The 21,125-nt window shown below is 56.2% G+C and overlaps 1 protein-coding gene across 2 annotated transcripts; it reads left to right on the forward strand.

Annotated features, from left to right (window-relative positions):
* Positions 1–1,187: 1,187 nt before the first annotated feature.
* Positions 1,188–20,077, forward strand: LOC113247549 (inactive ADP-ribosyltransferase ARH2). Of its 2 annotated transcripts, XM_026488696.4 has the most exons (7): positions 1,188–1,722; positions 6,612–6,776; positions 11,935–12,060; positions 13,808–13,948; positions 16,276–16,403; positions 17,651–17,783; positions 18,532–20,077. In XM_026488696.4, exons 1-7 carry the CDS (start codon positions 1,509–1,511, stop codon positions 18,687–18,689), a joined length of 1,065 nt encoding a protein of 354 aa, XP_026344481.1. In that variant the 5' UTR covers positions 1,188–1,508; the 3' UTR covers positions 18,690–20,077. The 2 variants fall into 2 exon arrangements, with proteins under 2 accessions (XP_026344481.1, XP_057162953.1); XM_057306970.1 differs by having other exon boundaries at positions 17,651–20,077.
* The last annotated feature ends 1,048 nt before the right edge of the window (positions 20,078–21,125 follow it).

The following is a 21,125-nucleotide window of genomic DNA, read 5'->3' on the forward strand; positions in this document are numbered from 1 at the left end:
ATGTGAAAAGGAGAGACTGTCCTTGAGCTGATGGGTATCCTGTACCAGAACATACTGGATTGCAAACTATATAAAAAATACACAAACCACCCAAATTCAAGAGGCTTAGTTAAGACACGGAGCGCCTGCCAGGAATTTCTGGAACAGGTGGGACCCCATCTTCCCATGTCGGGGACGCATGCACGTCTGAGTGCAGCACTCCAGCCCTCAGACAGCAGGCTGCGTGGGGGGAGGGGCGCCCACAGCCCCAGGCACATGGCCGGGCTCGGGAATGCTGCCCCACAGGACAGGGAGTGCCCACACAGGCCGGAGGGCATGGCCACTTCAGGAAAGGTTTCCACAGCCTCAGAGGCAGCAGAAGAAATGAGCCACAGGCCCTCCGTGTAGCTGTTCCCACAATGCCCTTCGCCCGTGCTGGGTGCTTATCTGAGTGCAGTGACGGTCTTGTCCTGCTGCACAGGGAGCGCACGTGCCTCCCCCCGCCCCGGCCCCCCGCAGGACCCTGCTGGCTGGAAGAATATTCTAGAGCCTCCTTGGTAACACTGACTAAACACCCTGAGCTCAAGTGCCCTCGGCATCTTGTTATTAGTGAAAGAATTGCTATTTCTATCACACGTGTTTCCCAGATCCAGGGGTGATGGGTCCCACTTCTGGTCTGATGAGTAACCAGGTCCCAGGGGCCAAGGGGGAAGCGCAGGCCCATGGCGGGGCCAGCGGCGGGCGGGGACACTGCTTGCTAACTCCTGATTCAGCCCCAGAGCCTGATGTGCACGTTCGCACCCCAGCTTCCCGCCGTGGAGCGTCCTCGGCACGGCAGGAGTCCGCGCCCAGAGCCCAGCCGCCGCAGGAGAGCCTGCCTGCTGTGCGCGAACGGTGAGCCGGCCGCTCGCACCCGCGCTGGAGGCGCACCTCTCCTTGGCCCGCACGTTGCCGAGGCTTTCTGCCAACCACAGTGTGTAATCAAAAAAGTTTTCCAAAAAATAAAACCATGCATGGAATGAAACTCAGTGTTATGCTAGTGAGAGACGCCAGAGAGGCCACAGAGAGTCTACGATTCCATTTACTGGAAACGTGAGGAAAGACCAAGCTGTCGGGGCAGAAAGCACAGGGTGCCTGGGGGCGGGGCAGCAGTCAGACGGCACGCTGGGCGTGTGCACGTCTCCAGAACTCTGGCAAGGGCTCAGCGCTCAGAGGTCGTCGCTCTGCGGGGAGGCGGCCGCAGCTGTTGCGACGCTGACTAAGCCCTGGGCTCCTCTGCCCAGAGCTGGTGCCTGTGCTGATGCGGAAGGGAGGGACGCTGTCCACGTGGCTCCTCGGCAGGCACGGGGAGCAGAGGGGGCTGGAGCAGTTCTCATTGGTGCCACCTGCAGAGACAGAAAAGGCGTGCCTGGCCACTCAGGGAGCTGCTGACAGCCGCACAATGACCAAAACAGAGGTCAGTGGGGCGCACTGAAGGCCGCTGCCGCGAAGCACAAAGGCTGTGCGCGGCCAGAGGAGCGGACTCCCACATGGAGAAGTTCAAGGCTGCGATGCTGCTGGGGGCTGTGGGGGACGCGCTCGGGCACAGAAACGCCCGCAGGGACAGCAGTGCCTCAGGCAGGAAGGTCCAGGAGGGGCTGCAGACGAGCACGGACCTGGACCACCTGCTGCTCTCCGCGGAGACGTGGCCGGTGAGTGACAACACCATCATGCACCTGACGACGGCCGGCGCCCTGACCACAGGTAAGCCCCCCTCCCCCGCCCTCAGCCGCCAGCACCCGCTGCTGGGCACCCGAGCCCTGGAGGTGCCTGGCATTTCTGCCACGGCAACCCCTGACCTCCCAGCCAGCAGTGTCCCTGCTCGCGGCCCCTATGGGTCGTGTCCCTCTGCCTGTCTGCAGTCAGCCTCTGGAATCGTGACTCTTGGTTTGTGTCTGTAAACTGTCCACGAGGCTGAGCCCCGTGTTCCCGGAGTTAAACCAGTTGAATTTCTCGCTTTGGGGCTGTTTTGGGAGAGGGTTCAACTTTTCACTGCAGATAGTAAGCCCTCTGATTTTATTTCAAAAGAATACAAAATAATAAGCCCGTTTGAAATTTGGACCCCATTAAGATAATATTGTTTGGGGATTAATTCTAAATCCCAACGAATTTGAGTCAAAATGCCACCTCCCAAAACAGGATTCAGATATCCGCGTAAACAGAACAGGTCCTGGGGAGATGCTGTGAATTCGGCTGGACGGGGCGGGGAGGGGAAGTGCTCTTCGGGGAGCAGGTGCGCGGCAGGATCGCGAGTTGGCACGACTTTCAGGGAAGCCGCGGTGGGTCATGCACCGTTCCCGACAAGGTTCAGGCTGACAGCCTGTGCGCCTCATCCGCATGTGGCCGCAGAGCAAGTGTTGGGGGCGACGGTGAGGCAATGAGGCTGGGCCCGGGCCCCGGGCGCACTCAGCTTAGCTCTGTGCTCATCCTGCAGGAATGCCGACCGCGCCGTGGCCCATTCCAAAATAACCCGGGCGACGGCCGAGGCACCAGAAGAGATAAGATAGCGCCACAGCGCACTGGGGGGTGAGGCGCCTTCCTGAGTCTGCACAACTGTGCCATCGAGGATCTCCAGTTTCTCGTGTGCTCAGACTCACCCGAAGCAGAGGTGCCGGCCCGAGAACTTCGCGTTCCCCCCCCGCCCCGCCAGCAGAGCCGGCCTCATTCGGGCTGCGCACAGCCGGTCCTTGCTCCCTCCACGGGTGTCTCTCCATGTCCTCTCCGTGTCTGCCCTTGTCTCTTTTGTGAATGGCGGAGTCCGCGGCGTGCCTGCACTGGCCAGCTGACCGTGACGTGCTGAGATTAGATTAAGCCCTCTTGACAGAAATAGGACATAATCTGCCCCAGTGTGAAATGTGTGCATGTGAGAGGATGGGGGTATTTGGGGTCTTGTTTCCCAGCAGAGACGTGCCCCCGCCTCCGGCCGCAGGGGTGGCTGTGCACCCAGCATCCTCTGGTCTGCCCGCCTTGAGGGGACACTTCTGAGGATCACCCCTGACTCGAGCCTCCAGAAACTCAAGCAGGCATCTTTTTCAAGTCACTAAGAATCTAAGTTGAAATTTTATTTAAATGTAGTTGTCAAACAGCTGGATCTTTTTTTTTCAATTAATAGCAAATTGTGGGAGCTCCTGGGTGGCTCAGCCAGTGAAGGGTCTGCCTCTGGCTCAGGTCACAATCCCAGGGTCCTGGGATTGACCCCCATGTTTGGCTCCCTGATCAGCGGGGAGTCTGCTTCTCCCTCTCCCTCTGTGCTCTCTGTCTCTGACAAATAAATACATACATACATACATACATACGTAAAATCTTTATTAAATAATAGCAAATTGTGGCCTATAAAGGGGCCTCTGAGCCCCGTTCACAGGGACCGCCAGCCCTGACGCGGCGCTAAGTGCTGCCCGGTATGTTCTGGTCCCACATGTGTCATCATCTGACCCTCACATCACCCTGAAGGTTGACATCATTATTACAGTTTTACAGACAGAGGAACGGACGCAGAGAGGTCAGGTAACTTGCCCAGTGCCCCACAGCCACGTGAGTGTCTGAGCTGGGACGGGACCCAGATAACTTGCTTCCAACACATAAGGTTCTCAGCACTGTCCCGACCACCTGCAGTCATGGCCACGCAGGGACTCCGAGGGCCCCAATGGACAGTGGTTCTTCACTACTTCTCCCAAAGACCCGCAGACTTTCACAAAGCGGGACCACAGGTTGGCATTTTGAAGTACGTCCTGCTGTTCTGCGCTGTGAGATGATGGGGTCCTGCTGTTGTGAGGGAGATGCAGGGTCACGGACAGCCTGTGTGACCTCCTACTTTGGGCCATGTCTCTGGAACGTACAGAATTGGGCGAGATCAGATAGTGGCCCCCAAAGCCGTGTCCCGTGCCCCACAGGCCGGGTGGGCAATCCAGTCTCCATAGCGTGCCCCGCGAGCTCACTACACACACTTACCACAGGCTGCCTTGTGCGTGTGGCCCTGTGCCCATCACCCAAGGATGGGAAGGGGGCTCCACCTCGGGGGCCCTGGGGCCTGGCGCTCCCTGGCCCTGAAACTCTTGAGCTGGCTTTCCCTCCTGCACTTTGGGACGATGATGCCTTCGTCATAGGGTTAAGTGAGATCAAGTGGGGCAGCGCGGGCACGTAATCAATTATTAAGGGAAGGTGGCTCATGGCAAGATAGTTACTGCCTGTCTTTCTAAGTGTCCTGGTCTGATGGTCAGCCACTCCAGCTGCTGTGGCCGGACAGGAGCAGTGGGGGCATGAGCCACCAGGGACTACGGCAGGTGCCATGGGCGTGTCCATACTTGCAGGGGAACGTGGGGCCTGGCCCACGTGTGAGCGGACCAGGCCGTCCAGACTCCCCCTCTCTCTTCCTCCATCACGGGCTCCCTGATGGCAACAGCATTTTGAAAAGTTGACATTTTTACTATGAAGCCCCTCGATATGGGTGGTGTGCCTTTTCTTTATGGTGACATTGGTTGGGAGACATACAGGGGTTTCATGAGCCACCCTGTCTCAGGGGAGACTGGATGGGAAGGCGGAGAAAAGTGAGCTGAAAAGCCACGTCACAAAGTGGAGGAACCACGGCATTGCAGCTTTAGAAAAAGCTGTTTCTAGTTTGAATTCTAACCTGAAACAAACTGAAGACTGTTTGTTGCCATTTTGCTTTTTTTTTTTTTTGTAGTTCTTTTTTTTCAAATAATACTATTTTTTTATTATATTAGTCACCATACACTACATCCCTGGTTTTTGATATAAAGTTCCATGATTCATTAGTTGCGTATAACACCCAGTGCACCATGTAATACGTGCCCTCCTTACTACCCATCACCAGTCTATCCCATTCCCCCACCCCCCTCGCTTCTGAAGCCCTCAGATTGTTTCTCAGAGTCCATAGTCTCTCATGCTTCATTCCCCCTTCTGATTACCCCCCTTTCTTTATCCCTTTCTTCCCCTACCGATCTTCCTATTTCTTATGTTCCGTAAATGAGTGAAACCATATAATTGTCTTTCTCTGCTTGACTTATTTCACTTAGCATTATCTCCTCCAGTGCCATCCATGTTGCAGCAAATGTTGAGAAATCGTTCTTTTTTGATAGCTGAGTAATATTCCAGTGTATATATGGACCACATCTTCTTTGCTTTTAGGGAGGTTTATTTTTTTTTCCTTTAGAAGGATGTGATTCCAGAATAAAACGAATTATTTGAGGGACTCCGGAAAGGCCAGGCTCACTCACCCCAGATGGAGTTAAGAAAGGCTGTTTGTAAGGGAGGTGCTGGTGACCCACAGGCAGGATGCCCCCACAGCCGCGTGCCCTGCAAAGCCCACTCCTCCCGCCACTGGGTGTGGCCACGGGCTCTCCATCCCCACTCAGACCTGGGCCATGCGTGGCACGTCCCACATGGCGCCAGCCGTGTGCAGTTGGGGACAAAAGGACTGAAGACGAAGTCCTGCCTCCAGAGCCCCAACTCCAGGGCCAGAGGGCCCACTGGCCCTGATGGCGGCAGGAACGGCGGCTTTCATCCCGGAGCAGGGAGAGACTTGGCCAGTGTGCCTGTCTCCCTCACCCCCATGAGGGGATCCTGGCCCTGGGGTGGCCGAGAGGGGGGCTCCCTCCCAGCGTCCTCCCCTCCCCCACACCCCCCAAAGTTAGGGTATGTGCCCCAAGCAGAAGAGGGGCAATCCCGGCTCCTGAGGCCAGCCCGAAGGCCTGAAATACAGTTTGGGTACAGAAGGAGTTTGTTGGTAGCTATACAAGTCACAGTGGTGCCCTCCACTGGCCCAGCTGTCCCTCCACCACCTGGCCCTGCTCTCTGATGGAACAAGGCAAATCAGAGGCCCCGTCTGGAGCTACGTGGCCTGCACCCGCCACACTGCACATTTATTTAACGACAGCAACGCCCAGGCCTGCAGTCGGACTCCGTTTACAGTCTCTGGTCTCGGGCAAGTCGCATAACCACCGAGCCTTCCCGGAACCCCAACACGACAGGACTGACGGTGTTGGCAGGGGCACCTGCAACCGGCGAGGGGCAATGCCCGCCAGACAGCTGGAGGGCAGCGCGTTAGCGCCTCTGCCCTCCACATCCCTGATCCTCCAGGGACTTGAGAATGCGCTTGTCCCCAGAACGCCGTCACACACTGGGTGCAGTTTGGGACGAACTGGGAGTCCACTAGGCTGCATCACAGGAGGGAGAGGCCAACGGAGGCGCAGAGGTTCAGGTTCCTGTATGGAGATGTGGGTTTGTGAAAGCCCAAGGGACGGGCAGATTTCAGGCCAGTTTGTCCTCGCCGTGGATAGAACTGTCAGCAGGAGATGAGGACTGTGGGTTTTGTCTAGACTCTGCTGTGTAACCAGAATGAGAAGCACAACAAACTATAATATCTGAATTCTGCATAAAATCTAGTGAGCTGTGTGCATGCGACGTGTCTCTAGGGAGCCAGGACCGTGGGAGGTGGGTCCCCTAAAGCTTCCTCCTCTCCTACCGACGGGGTCAGGAAGCTTACTGCCCCCTGCCTTGTCCCTGCTGCCCTGCGGGCTTACGGGGCTGCCGCCCTTCCTGCTCAGTCTGACCTTGTCCTACTCCTCTCTCCCCAGACTACTGGTGCCTGGACGACCTGTACCGGGAGATGGTGAAACGCTACGTGGAAGTCCTTGAGAAGCTTCCGGAACATTGGGCAGATCCAGCCACCCTTGAAGGCTGCTCACAGCTGAAGCCGGACAACTACCTCCTCGCCTGGCACACACCGTTCAACGAGAAGGGTCAGGGGTGCTTTCTCCTCCGCGTAAAGCGCATGCTGGACAGCAGTCTGCACACTAACCCGCGTGTCGCCCACTAACCCGCAGCGGTGCAGGTCTGCACGACAGAGGGACTGGCGGGGGCTCCTTTGTGCCGCACCTGCCACCCGGGCGTCTGTTCGACACCAATCCTGGCTTCCCCTTAAGGAATACTTTCAACTGCTTTCCCTTTAAGTTTGTATTTTGCCAAAAAGTCAGGAACACATATACTAGCAGCATAAAGGTCTGTCTCCAGGGTGCTCTGATGTGTTTATGGTGATATATTTACATCGCCAGGGTCTCTGCCTCCAGGGCACCTGCTCCTGGGGTCCCAGACCATCCCTCTGGGTTTATAGGGGACGAACTTGCCCCTTGGGGTTTATACTGAGGTTGGACCCCCCTTGGGGTTTCTACTGAGGTTGGCATCCAATCATGTTACTTGGCATAAAAGAAGCGGACAATATAATCTATAATGAAGAGGAAAATCAATAAATCAAAACCGATGAATCCTGATGCAGATGTTAGAGTCATCAACCAGGTATAAAATAGTATGTATGCCAAAGGCTGAAAGAGTTAAGTAAGGACGTGGATGTATAAAAAGAACCTAAATCACATTTCCAGAAAAAACACTATAATGTCTGAGTTTCTAAATGCATTGGCTGAGATTAACAGCAGATTAGACATTTTAGAAGAAAAACAGTGAGTCTGAAGGCATAGCAAGAGAAACAACCCAGAACCAGACATGTAGAGAAAAAAGCATCCAAAAATATGAAAAGAGCACTAGTGAGCCATAGACGACTCACAGCGACCTCATGTGCCTGTGAAAGGGTCCCTGACAGAGCGAGGGCAACAAAGAAATGATTTGAAGAACTAGCAGCCAAAATCTCAGAAGTCACGAACAGACACTTCTCCAAAGAAGACATACAATGGCCAACAGACACATGAAAAGATGCTCCACATCTCTCGGCATCCGGGAAACACACATCAAAACCACAATGAGACACCACCTCACACCAGTCAGAACGGCTAAAATCAACAAGACATGAAACAACAGGTGTTGGCGAGGTTGTGGAGACAGGGGGCCCTCTTCCACTGTTGGTGGGAATGCAAGCTGGTGCATCCACTCTGGAAAACAGTAGGGAGGGTCCTCAAAAAGTTAAAAATAGAGCTACCCTACGACCCAGCAATTGCACTACTGGGTATTTACCCCAAAGATACAGTAATATAGTGATCCGAAGGGGCCCCTGCACCCCAGTGTTCACAGCAGCCACGTCCACACTAGCCAAACTGTGGAAAGAGCTCAGATGCCCATCGACACATGAATGGATAAAGGAGATGTGGTTCATACGTACAACGGAATACTACTCAGCCATCAGAAAGAATGAAATCTTGTACTTGCAACGATGTGGATGGAACTAGAGGGTACTATGCTGAGCGAAATAAGTCGGTCAGAGAAAGACAGTTATCATATGATCTCACTCATATGTGGAATTTAACAAAACAAAACAGAGGCTCATAGGGGAAGAGAAGAAAAATAAAACAAGATGAAATCGGAGAGGGAGACAAACCATGAGAGACTCTGGACTCCTGGAAACAAACTGAGGGCTGCTGGAGGGAGGAGGGTGGGGGATGGGGTAACTGGGGGATGGGCATTAAGGAGGGGACGTGATGGAGTGAGCACGGGGTGTTGTATGCAACTGATAAACCACTGACCTCTACCTCTGAAACTAATAATACATCATATGTTAACTAAATTGAATTCTAATAAAACCAAAGGAAAAAAAGAAATGGGGGCCAAAATCTCTCTAAATTTAATGAAAATTGTAAACCCACAGATTGAAGAAACTCAGTAACTATCGAGCACAAGAAACACGGAGAACACTACAGTATGGCACGCGGCAAATTGCTCACAACTGATAATAAGGCGAAAAGCGCGCTATGTGCTGACAGCCCAGCGAGGAGGGTGCGGGTCTCTTGTCGGAAGCAGCGTGACGCAGGCACAGAAGGAAAACACTTCACCGTGGAGTTGTACTCCTAGAACAGCATCCTACAGAAGCGATGGCCAAATAGCCTTTTCCAGGCAAACAAAAGCTAAAGACTTCATCACCAGCAGTCACGCTGTGAGAAAGGCTAAGGGACAGACCATCATTTGGGCAGAAGGAACCTAACACAGAATGGAATCCACACAAAAAGAACTTTGATGGAAATCATCATCACATGAGTAAATAGGGAAGAATTTGTAACTTCTTATTGAAATCTCTTTAAAGGAGCACTGACTTCAAAAACTAGTCAGGTACTGCGGGTTTATAAAGCGCTCGTGAGCAGGGGTTGGACGCAGTGTGGTTGAGGCTGGCTGGGGAGGGTGGAAGCGAGCGGCCACACGGTGCTTGTCCGAGGCATGAGGCGGGCTGTGGTAAGTTAGAGGCGGGTACTCAGCCCCACAGCAACTACTAACATCACAAAATAGTTATAACTAATAAGCAAACCACAGAGAAAGTGGAATCATTTGGAAATATTTCTTGGAGAAGCCTCCACAAGTGACCTGTGTCCCAGCCCAGAATGCTCCCATCTGGGGGGACCAGGTGTGAGGCTGTCCCTCGGCCTTGGATTTCTCCACCTCATTAGGGGAAACCTTTCCCTATTCTAGGTATGCAGTGAATTCCCTGAACTGCTTAAACTGAGCATCTCACGGCCCTAACCAACCCTGCCAGTGCAGCTGGCCCACGGGGAGAGAACGGGTCTCCCCTGCAGCACGAACCCCACCTCGGCTTTAGGAGGGACCCACCGCCATGGGAGACCAGAGCTTGCTACCAATGCAGGTCTCCCTGCGTCTTCTCATTCCAGAAAGGAAAGCGCCAACCTCGTGTCCCTGTGTTTTGTCCTCCTGGGCAACTCCAGACCAGAGAAGCTGGCCGAGGTCTGAGGGCTCCTCCCTGTGGTGGCGGGCGCTGCCCTTTACATGGTGGGACTGGCAGCTGATCTCACTGCTCAGTAATGTTCAACCCAAAATAGGCAGACAAGAGAGAAAAGGAAGCAAAGAACAGGATGACAGACTTGACCCAGATCACATCAATAATCACATCAAATATAAATGGTCTAAAGACTCCAAGTAAATGGCAGGGGCTCAGCTGGGAGGAAGAAGCAAGTCCCAGCTCCAGGCCGCTCACAGGAAATGCACTTTACACATGAAGGCACAGGTGGGTTAGGGAGAAGAAAGGTTCACCATGTGAACAGCAGGCAGAAGAAAGCTGGTGTGGCTCTGTTTCACAAAAAGCAAGTTTTGGAGCAAAGACCGTTGCCAGGGGAAAAGAAGGCAATTCCATCATGACAATGCACCCATTCACTGGGAAGACACGGCAAACCCAAGCATCTGTGTACTAACAACGACATAGAACAGCAAGAGAAATAGACACACCCACCCCGGCGTCAGAGTTCAAGGTTAAGGCCTCAGTATTCACGGTGAGAAAGTGGAGAACAAAGGGCAAGCTAAACCCTGCAGATCAGAGTGGAAATCAGTGCCACAGAAAACAGAGAAATAGAGAAAATGGACGCAACCAAATGCTGATTCTTTACGAAGATGAAGATGTTGTTGAACCTGGAGCCAGACTGATCCGGACAAAAGGGGACGACCCAAAGTAGCAGCGCCCAGTGAGAGAGGCGACCTCTCTGCACATTCTGAGAGAAATAAGGGAATGTTATTAAAAATTTGTTCCAATACATTTAAGGACTTAGACGAAATGGACAAGTTCCTCGAGGGACACAAGCTACCAAAGGTCACTCGAGAAAAAATAGATCACGTAAATAGCACTGTATCTATGAAAGAAATGGCCTCGCTGGGGAATTCTACCAACCAGTTAAAGAAGAAAGAGAACCAGTCGTACACGACTATCCCAGGGACTGAAGGGCACACCTACTCCCCAAATTCATCCTGTTCCCAGAAGACTGTTGAAACAATAACACAGCAAACTATAGATTGGGAGAAAATATTTGCAAAGCACCCGTCTGATAAATACTCAGAACTCGTAGAACATGATAAGAAAACAAGCAACCCAAAACAAAAATGAGAGATATTTGAGCTAGCAATTCCCCAAGGAAGAGACGGGGGTGGCCAAAAAGCACATGAAATCATGGTCGGCACCAGTAGTTTCTCGGAAACGCGTGTTAAACTCGCAGGGAGACCGCGCCGAGCACGCTGAAGTGGAGAGCCTGCGAAGAGCATCCAGGGCGCAGAGGAGCCGCCAGCAGAACATAGAGCAGCACGGCCACTTGGGAAGCCGGTCTGGCAGCTCCTTCCCAGGTGAGCACTCATGTGTCGGAGGAGCTAAGCGCTGTGGTCCGAGGAGTCTCCCGAGAGAAAGGAAGGCATGTGTCTGTACGAAGATTTGGTTAGGAGTGTTCACGGTGCTGTTATTTGTCACCATCACCCCCCACCCCCAACTGGGAACAGCCCAGGCATCTGTCCGCAGGTGGGCGGACAGAGCGGCAGCCCCTCCGCACTGCGCAGTACGCCCAGCGGGAGGAGAAGTCAATCCTTTGGCAGGACAGCCCCGGGGGCATCTCGACGTGGTCACCGTGGGTGGAAGACGCCAGGCAGGAAGGAGTACATTCCGCATGACTCCATGCGCACACAACGCCAGGAAAGGCCTATGGGCCTGTGGCGCCAGACCTGGAGGGTGCCTGGAACCCTTCGGAGCGACTGGCGGGCAGGCCCACCACCTTTATCCAGGAGGCCGCGCTGCAGCTTACCGGCGGGGACCGAGACCCGTGCAGCTGGCTGTGCCACAGCCACAAGTCCGTGAAACTCTCTTCAAAGAGAGAGGATGCATCTGGTTAAAGCATGCTGGGTCTGCAGCTCTGTGTGCCACGTTTTCCTGGGGGAGCACGTTTTGAGCACCTCCCAAGCCATCAACAATCCCGTGTTTCCTGCCAAAGTAAAATCCCAGTGCCTGGAGGCTTTGCAGTTTACTTACTTCATTCTGTTGGGCATTTGGGTCATCTGACGATTTTTCACTCACTTAAATGACACTGTGATAAACATGACATGGACGTGTTTGCACTTTCGGGTTATTCGTGAGAGTTTGGTGGCCAGAGGTGGGGCCATTGGAGCCAACATCTGAAACTGGGTGTTCTGTGTTCCATGTAGGCTCTGGGTTTGGAGCCGCCACCAAAGCCATGTGCATCGGCATGCGGTACTGGAAGCCGGAGCGCCTGGAGACGCTGGTGGAAGTGAGTGTCGAGTGCGGCAGGATGACCCACAACCACCCCACAGGTGAGGCTGCGCGAGCGACGCCCGCGCAGAAACCAGACCCACCGTGTGGGTCGTCTACCTGTGGGCGGACTTGGGCTTTTCCATCTTCAGTTCTGCTTCCGCTCTGTTTTCAATCTAGAAGCAGGCTTGGCATTGACCACAGTGATGCTGGAGAAGGAAGCATCCCCAGCAGGTGCAGTGCCGTTTGCGCCAGGACGAAAGAAAGCACCAGTTATCTGAATTAGGCTAGGCTCCGGGGTGACGTCACGGGCATCCGCATTTATATCACATGTGTTGGGCATCATCTGCTGCCACATGCTGCGCCCACGTGGGGGCCTGAACCAGACCAATACTCACGGGCCACGTGAGCTGCACTTCACCGCCCGTGCCTGTTTCCCCACCTGTCACAGGGAAGACTGTGGCGCTGGAGCCAGGCCTCCTTGTTCATGAGCAGACAGTGGGGGGAACAATGGGCCCCTTGGCTCGTGCTCCTGGGGGCAGTGGCACCAGCCACGCCCCAGGGTTCCCCGCTGCACGTCCATCACACAGGCGGGGCCCCCAGCACCTGACCATGGGTCATGACCTAGAAGGGCAGTCGGCTCCTAAGTTTAAAAAGAAACCTGTAACCACCCTTGCATCATGGCAAGGTGGGTAACACGCCCTCCCACACCCCTGTGAGTCCGCAGATGGCCAGCCACTGTCCCAAGACTGTTCTCTCTTTCAAGGCCACTTTAAGATTTTATTTATTTATTTGAGAGAGAGAGCACGAGCAGGGGGAGTGGCAGGCAGAAAGAGAAGCAGACTCCCCACTGAGCAGGGAGCCCAACACAGGGCTCGATCCCAGGATCCTGAGATCATGACCTGAGCTGAAGGCAGATGCTTAACAACTGAGCCACCCAGGCATCCCCTCAAGGCCACTTTCAATGTCCCCTGTAACTGATGCAGCCACACTGTGCCCTCCTGGCAACACCCTTGTGGGTGTTCTTTAGACCCTTAAGTCTGTGTGAAAGGCAGAGAATTTGGGCAGCTGGCGGCATCTCAGCTGGCTGGGGGGACTCCGTGCTGTGCACCTGCTGCTAGCAGTTCAGCTAGAGGCGGACTAAACACAGGAACCTCCAACCGTGACGGTGCCGAGTGTCTGGAGACAATATGGGGAGCACGAGACTCGGGGTCCAGAACCCAAACCTCTAGAACATTGGCTGATATAGTGCCCCCTATTATTAAAGAAATGTTTCACACAATTTGTTTCTAACGGAAGATCTGATGAAACACTGAGGGACACTGAGGGTTTGATGGTCTGCGGGCAACACCGGGGAAGGCATGTTGGGCCCTGTCCAGTGTTCCAGACACCACTGGCAGCAAGCATCGCGGTCATATTAACCTGTGCACGTCCTCAACGCTGGATACCCCCCAAGAGGGGGCAGGCGATGGCAGGTGGTCCAAACGGTAATGGGTCTGAGAAGGGGACACTCACTTTCAGCCCGTAGCGATGCCTTCCAGAGTGGCCAGTGAGCCACCGAGAGCATCTCTGGAGATGGCCGTGCCTTTTCCCGTGTGGTTGCAGTCTCTGTGAGTCTCGGGCTGGCCTGGTGGGCACTCCTCTGTGCTGAGGACCGTCTGCCCCCACGACAGCCCTTGCTGGGGGTGTGGCACCCCTTTGTGCAGGAAACAAGTCCAGCGTGCACAGAGCCATGGCCCAGCACGCTGAGCTCAGAGCCGGCGTGGCCCAGATGCCATTGTCGTTCTCCTGTTCTGCCCTGCCCTGCAGGCTTCCTCGGGTCCCTGTGCACGGCCCTGTTTGCATCGTACGCTGCACAAGGAAAGCCGCTGGAACAGTGGGGCAGGGACATGATGCGGACGGTCCCGCTGGCTGAGGAGTACTGTAAGAAGACCATCCGGCACCTGGCAGGTGAGCCTGGCCTCCCCTCCTATCACACTTGAACGGGCTTGTCTGATTCAAACTCAGAGTGCATTTGGACAGACCAGGTTCCCAGACAGCTTGAGGTTTATTTGCCCCACAGTGAAACCAAGGGCCCAAGGCACCCCTGGCAGAGGGCAGCACCTGCCCAGGGGGACCCCAGTGGCCAGGAGACCTGGTGCAGTGCAAGCCGCTGCACCCCAAGCCCGGGCCTCCTGCTGTCTGATGGCAGCGGAGAGACGAAAGGAGTGTGCACTCCAGTTCGATGGTCTTTAAGTAGCCCACTCCCCGGAGAGGGACGAGGGACACCCACACTGACGTCTGCACTACTCCTCCACCTTGCGGATTGCCTGACTCGAAGTCTGCTGCCACCAAGGTCAGATGGGCATCCGTGCCCACTGGTGACATCTATACCCAGGAATGTCTGTCTGTCCTCAGTTACCCCAAATCCACTGTCAAAGGATACACACCCTCCTGGCCACCAGTGGGGTGTCCATCAGCTTGTCCGGCAGAGGTCCTAGGGGACTGTGGTGTTGCTGGCAGTTGGGCGAGTGGTGGTGACCTGGCGGACCAGAGGCGAGCAGCAGGTGCAGGACTAGGAAGCCCACGGCTTCTCCTTGGGCCGCCGACCCTCCGCAGGGTCCTCTCCCTCTAGGAAGACGGGAGCTGCATGCAGATGTTCTGAAGGTGTCCAGGAGGATTTCTGGCATGAGTTGCCATGTTTGTCCCGGGGCAGAGGGAGCTGAGGGTGCGTGTAGGAGCAAAGTTGTTGGTTTTCTGGGCAGCCCGAGGCTGAGGTCTTGAGACAGGAAACCCATGAGTCACTGTCACCCTCCGACGAGTGGGGACTCATTCTAAATATCTTGGAGAAGCTTCCAGAACAACTTGACAAGGAGACCTCTGCCAGCTTGTAGTGCTGGGAAACTCTTATCCACCGGGCCCCGTTCCGATGGGAAGCAGAGAACCTTGTGTCCACCATGAACTGAAGTGTCCCCCTATAAACTTAATTATAGAACAGAGCTCCACGCTGGCCTTCTTTTCAACTGGCTTAAGTCACTCTTACCCGGAGGTCTCTGCACCAGGCGAGGCTGTCTGTGGTTACCTCCTCCCACCTGGGAGAGACAGGTCAGCAAGGCCGAGTGTGGGCCATGCAGTGACTGCGTTCACGCTGTGTCAGGGACGGCCCCCAGAGCACTGGCCTCCCCCAGGACTTCTCACAGAGCAGCCATCGGGGATGCTCCTGGACGGTAATGGGGAGGACAGGCATTGGTCAGAAAATTTGACACTTTGTTCTTTGTTTGATTTTAAATGTGTTCAACCTAGAGTTTTATGACCTCCTATGACACATACCCTTTTTAACAGAAACCCAAAATTATCCAGAGAAAATCATGTTCGATTCTTCCAGGGCCTTCTGCTTAGTGGGGACAACGCCCATTGGCAGTAGAGACAACGGAAAATCAGTTCCCTGCTTTCCTGCCTGGACTTCTGTTCCTAGAGTCGGCTGCCCAATGGCCAGGGCAGAGGTGACCACACGCAGGCCCAGCCCTCGTCCCTGCGGGGCAGCTGGGACTTCCCGTCTGACCCTGTCATCTTGCCTCAACCTTAGGTCGGCTTTACTTTTAGTTTTGTAAAGCAGACTCGGGCCAGCTTTTCCAGGGCCCTGCGGTTCCCTCAGGACCTGGAGCCCCACCCCAAGACCTGTCTCGGGGCCTTTCTCCAGCCCCCGAGCCGTCCCCTCTCTCCAGAGCAGTGGCTGTGCCTCATGGGCCAGGAGCTTCCCTCATCCTGGCAAGGAGGCTGCCACAGTGTGCCGGCCCAGCTGCCCGCCAGAGGGACACCCAGGGGCTCGTGCCCCCATATCGGCACCCGCGTAGCTGCTGCCATGAACGTCCTCGTCACCCTGTGATTTTGCAAGTCCTTTCAACACCTCTGGGGCTTGGGCGTCAGGTGGTTGGTCAGGAGTAAGGGTTGTGCACTGGGCGGTCAGCCGGGAGTAAAGGAACGTCTCCTCCCAGGCTGGGTTGCATCAGGGAAGGGATACAGCTTGGAATTTTCAAGAGGATGCTCTTGGAAGGACTGCAATCCCACCTGGGCTTTGGAACAGAGTCAAGCAAGGCTTGGGGTCACTTTGTCCCCCATCTCCACCTTCCTCACTATGGTTTCAAAGTAGGTGCAGACACAAGCATTGCCGAGCCGCAGAGCCGTCGCCGTGGTGGGGCTCAGCCCTCCACCTCCTGCTCCTGCCCGCGCGACACCCGCTGCCCCCACGCCCCAGCTGGTGGCCCTCGTGTGCAGCCCACCCTATTCTTTATGTTTAGAATACCAGGAGCACTGGTTTTACTTTGAAGCTAAATGGCAGTTTTACTTGGAGGAGAGAAAGATCAGCGAAGACACGGGAAACAAAGCCACCTTCCCCGACCGCTATGATGCAGAGGAGAGGGACAAGGTAAGTCTTCCCACATCTGAGGGGTGGGGACAGGAGTTGTCTGGGCCCCACTGCCCAGGGTCCCGCTGAGGAGCCGCGGCAGTGGGGCTGTGTTTCTGCCGCATTTAGAGCCTGGCCTGGGGGGCTCCCCCCACAGCAACGAGGGGCCTGGAGCAGCTGTGGGGGTGGGGGTGGAAACCTTCCTGGAGGAAGCATGTTTGAAACAGATAAAACTTTTATTTTTCTGTTTTCTCTCATTAAAAGCGTGGTATGTGCTAAATAATTTGAAAATATGGTTGTTAAAGATGTTCTATTCCACTTCACTTTTTCTAGGCACTGGGACTTAAAAGTGTACACGATGCATGAGGTCGTGCACACCGTCACCCTTCCTTGTGCTGAGACAACCCCTAACTGGCTGACGTTGTCAGCATCGGGTTTGGTAGCACAAGGGAAAACACTGAGTCAGCGTGGCTTAGCCAAGATAGACACTTATTACCCATAGGTCCACGGATCCCAAAGCAGAGTGGGAAGTCCCTTGCAGTGAGGAGCTGAGGACACTTCTGTGTGGCTCCTCTGCCTTCTGAGGGCACCACTGTCGTCCAAGCTGGCTGCTCCAGCTCCGGCCAGCACGTCTGCATTCCAGGTGTCAGGAGGGTGCAAGGGGAGGGGGAGGGGGAGACCCACCCTTCCTCCTCAGGTGCTCCCTACCGGCCCTCTGTGTGCCCCCCATGCCCCCCCCTCCCCGGATGCAGGAAGGCCCCCATGTGCGGTCCTGCAGGTGGTGGTGCTACTGCCCCAACCAGCACTGAATCTGTGGCCAGGGCACAGGGGTGTGACCGGCCAGTCTCCACCTCGTGGCCCCTGCCCATTCCCAGCTCTCTCCAGCCTTCCCGCTCATCGCGCACCCGCCGGGCTTCATTTGGAACCACCACCCAGCCCTGCGTTAGGGCCTTGGCACCCGCTGCCCCATGCTCTGCTCAGACGAGGATTGCGTGGGCTCTATCACTGTAGACTTGGCGGCTACCCCAACATGTGGTCAGGATTGTTTGTCTTTGGAATGTCTGCCTCCATAGGAGCCGTAAGAAGTGGCTCTTTCCTGTGCACGGTCACCCCCAGCCCTGGGGCAGGACCCGGCACACAGACGGTGCTCCACAAGTGCGCAGCGAGTACGTGGACAGCAGGGCCCTGGACGAATCCAGGAAGCATGTGCTCCAGCTGACACTGGCTTGACTGTCATGCATGACCCTGACCCCCGGCTCTTCCTTCAGGCCTACCGAAAATGGAGCTCAGAAGGCCGAGGGGGCCGGCGGGGCCACGATGCCCCCATGATTGCCTACGATGCTCTCCTAGGAGCTGGGGACAGCTGGACGGAGCTCTGCCACCGGGCCATGTGTCACGGAGGTGAGATCGCCTTCTTTAATGGTCTTGGGTTCCGGGCGACCAGCACCCTCTTCTCACCCCAAAGCACCCTCCTGGGATGTCCAGGGCTGCAGGCGTCAAAGGACCGGCCTCCTGACCCCCCTGGATGTGTGTCCTTCTCTGGGCGGGGTGCTGCCTCGAGTGGCCATTTGAGTCTGAGCTCATAAGAAAACGGCATCTGCAGGAGCCGGGGTGAGCGTCCCTCTCCTTCAAGGCTGCTTGGCTAAGAGTGGGGGTCCTGCTCGTACGGGCCCCACACAGTTCTGTGGACTGTGTAGCCAGAGAGAGCTCTGTAGCACCTTACATCAGGCAGCCGCCGGTTCGAGCCCTCCAGGAGTGGCCGTGACTGTCCCACGGCTGTGCAGGCGGGATTTCCCCGCCTCCCGGTGCCTGCTCTCTCCCGCGGGTGTGAAATGAGGGGATTCCTGGCAAGCACCACCTCGTGCTGAGCACGGGGTCTCCGTGGGCATCAGAGCCCCTCGGGTCCTGACACCATTACTGCCCCGCAGACGTGGTCTCCCCGAGCGCCCGGACCCCAGGACAGCACGGGCATCTGCACACACTCAGACGTGTCAGGGTGTGCAAAGAGGGAGGGAGGGGGCTGCCCAGAGGGTCTCTGAGATGGTCCCTTGGCAAGGCGGACCCACAGGCAGTGGCTAGTGCCAGATCCCGGCGCCACACCCGTCAGCCTTGACCCTGGGGCCCCTGAGGACCTGTGTTTCTGTTCCAGGCGAGAGCGGGGCCACAGGGACTATCGCGGGCTGCCTGTTTGGGCTGCTGCACGGCCTGGATGCGGTTCCCACGGGCCTGTACCAGGACCTGGAGCACAAGGAAGAGCTGGCGCGTCTGGGTGAAGCTCTGTATCGCCTGTCCACGGAGGAGAAGTAAAGCCCTCCCACCACTGTCCCTTTGCGGGGAGCCCCGTCCAGCTCTGGCTGTCCCACGGCCCTCCTGGTGTGCGCCGTGCCTAATTGGCCATAATTACATTTTAACTCTTTCCTCCCCCTGATGTCACAACTACCTGCTGTAGGAAATGCACTGTCTGTCCCACAAGGATGTTTGTCCTGCCCTCACGTGACCCCAGGGCATCACTGGCCCCACCCTGGGTCTGTCGCCCCGAGGCTCCAAACAGCAGCACAAACAGTCTCGGGGACAGTCCGTGTATTTCACTCTGTGCACAACTAATGCTGCTCGCTCACTGATGCCGACAAAGCTAACCACGACGGCCGTGCGTGGACAGGGCGTGTGCCCGCCCGCTCCTGGCCTCAGACACCGGCAGCCGGAAGCACGCGCTTAACCTCCAGCCGACGTTTTTAATCACACTAGATCTTAAAAACCAACCCGTTTGGAACGAGTGCCTGAGAAAACCGGGAAATAAAGGGTCCGCGTGCATCTCCCGCATCTCCTTCCACGTGGTCTGCAGTTGTCATGCGGGCCTGACAGGCCCAGCCTCGGCCCCCACCTGCTCCACCGGGCCCGCTGCTAAGGACACGGAGCCGCTCCCCGTGGCTGGGGTGTCTCTGGCGGCGAGTCTTGAGAGAGAGAACGCCCGCTCTTGCTAAAAATAACCTCAGACACAGTCTTTCTGAAGTAGCATCTGGTGTGAATAAAAGAGCAGTTGGTGTTTCACATTTAACACGGCGCTTTGGCGGCTTGGCTGGGGCCGGCCCCGCGGTGGCCTCCGAGCGTGGCCGGTGGCCCCCAGAGCCCACGGGGTCACCCCCTCGCTTCTCAGGACAGTGTGAAGGCTTCACGCCGGCTGGCGGGCAAAAGATCCAGGGGCGGCCGGCAAGGAGGGTCCCAGTAACTGAACTAACCCTCGCTGCTGCTGGGGCTTTTCAGTGGGAAGCGGCAGAAAGCCACGCGCAGGGTGGCCCCTCGGATGGGCTGCCCAGGCTGGGGGGCGGGGATGGCGCCCAGCATGCCCTTCAGGAGCAGAGGCCCGCAAAGGTAAGCTGGCACGCTCACTGTTGCCGAGCCACGTCCCGCCGACCATGGGAGCCAGAGGCCGGCCCCAGGGGAGGAGCCGGGGGGGGGGGGCGGCGCAAGGACACCCGGGCTCCATCACGCTGGCAGTTTAGGAGAACCCAGCCCATCCTTGAGAATCAGGAAGTGGGTCTATTTACAGGTTGATGATAAAACATTTAAGCAAAAATTCACAGGACTCCTGAAAGGAGTAGACTGTCTCCCCATCTCACTGCAGAAAAATGCATGCACTGAAGAAAATGAGACCATAAACACGGTGAGGTGAACAGCGCACCCGCTCAGATTTTACGTTAAATACTTGTGATTCCATCCTTATTGCAAATGGGACGCAGGCGCACAGCTTCTGAAACTCGTGCGTCCACGGTGGTGTGTGGAGAGCAGGGGGCTCCAAGCCCTCAGCCACAGTAGCACTCCCAGCCCCTCAGGTGGCCCCAGAAGCCGCCTCTCACGTGTAATCCGGGAGCATCTGCACACACATGCACGCGTGCACTCCTTTCCTTTTGGCATTTTTGGACCCCGGTCTTTTTAGATGCCGCACTTTCTTGTGCAACGTGATTCACGTTACTCGGTTGTTCCCACTTCTGCCACCCCCATGTCTATTTCCAAATGTCGCCTCCCATCCCTCCTGCAAGGACATTGGTCCCCGAGGTAGGCCGGCAACTTTGCATTCTGCGTGGTGGGGGTGTCAGGCAGCGGCGGGTCCTCCTCGTGGAGATGGCGTCCTCCCCACGACCCCCGCCCCAGCTCAGCGCATGGGCACGTGGGCTCAGAGGCTGGGGCTCCGGAGGCAGCCCTGACCCTGCCGGCAGCGCTGGGCCCGTCGGGAAGGGTTTGCTTTCTGGCAGCCCCCTGCCCTCAGGGCTCCACTTTCGGAGCAGGTCCCCTGCTCTGCTCCCAGGCGTCTAGACTTCAGGCTGATGGATTAATGCATGTCCCCAGGCTCTTGGGTTAAGAGGTTTGGCATTTAGATTTTGAACCCTGTTCCCAGTGTTTTTGTATCTGGAAGCCAGATGGGAGGTTTGGCAGACGCTCTGTCCCTCTGACAGCTGGGGGCAACCCACCCAGCAAGTCCCCTGACGAGATCGGAAGGGTCCACTCACAGGGTCCAACTGCACAACGGCCTCAGCCCGGTTCTCTGGGTCTGACCCCTCCATGGGGCGGGGGTTCCCCAGGTCGGGGGTGGGACAGCAGTGGGTGCCATCACTGCCTGTTGGGCACAGGACGGTGGGAGCTGTTCGTGAAGTAGACCCAGTAAGCCTGACAGCCCAGCCCCACTTCTAAGCTGCCCGCCGGCCTTCCAGAGGCAGTGGCACTTGTCCTCAGCCGCAGGCCCACGGG

Source organism: Ursus arctos, unplaced genomic scaffold (genome assembly GCF_023065955.2).
Source record: "Ursus arctos isolate Adak ecotype North America unplaced genomic scaffold, UrsArc2.0 scaffold_10, whole genome shotgun sequence".
NCBI lineage: Eukaryota > Metazoa > Chordata > Mammalia > Carnivora > Ursidae > Ursus > Ursus arctos.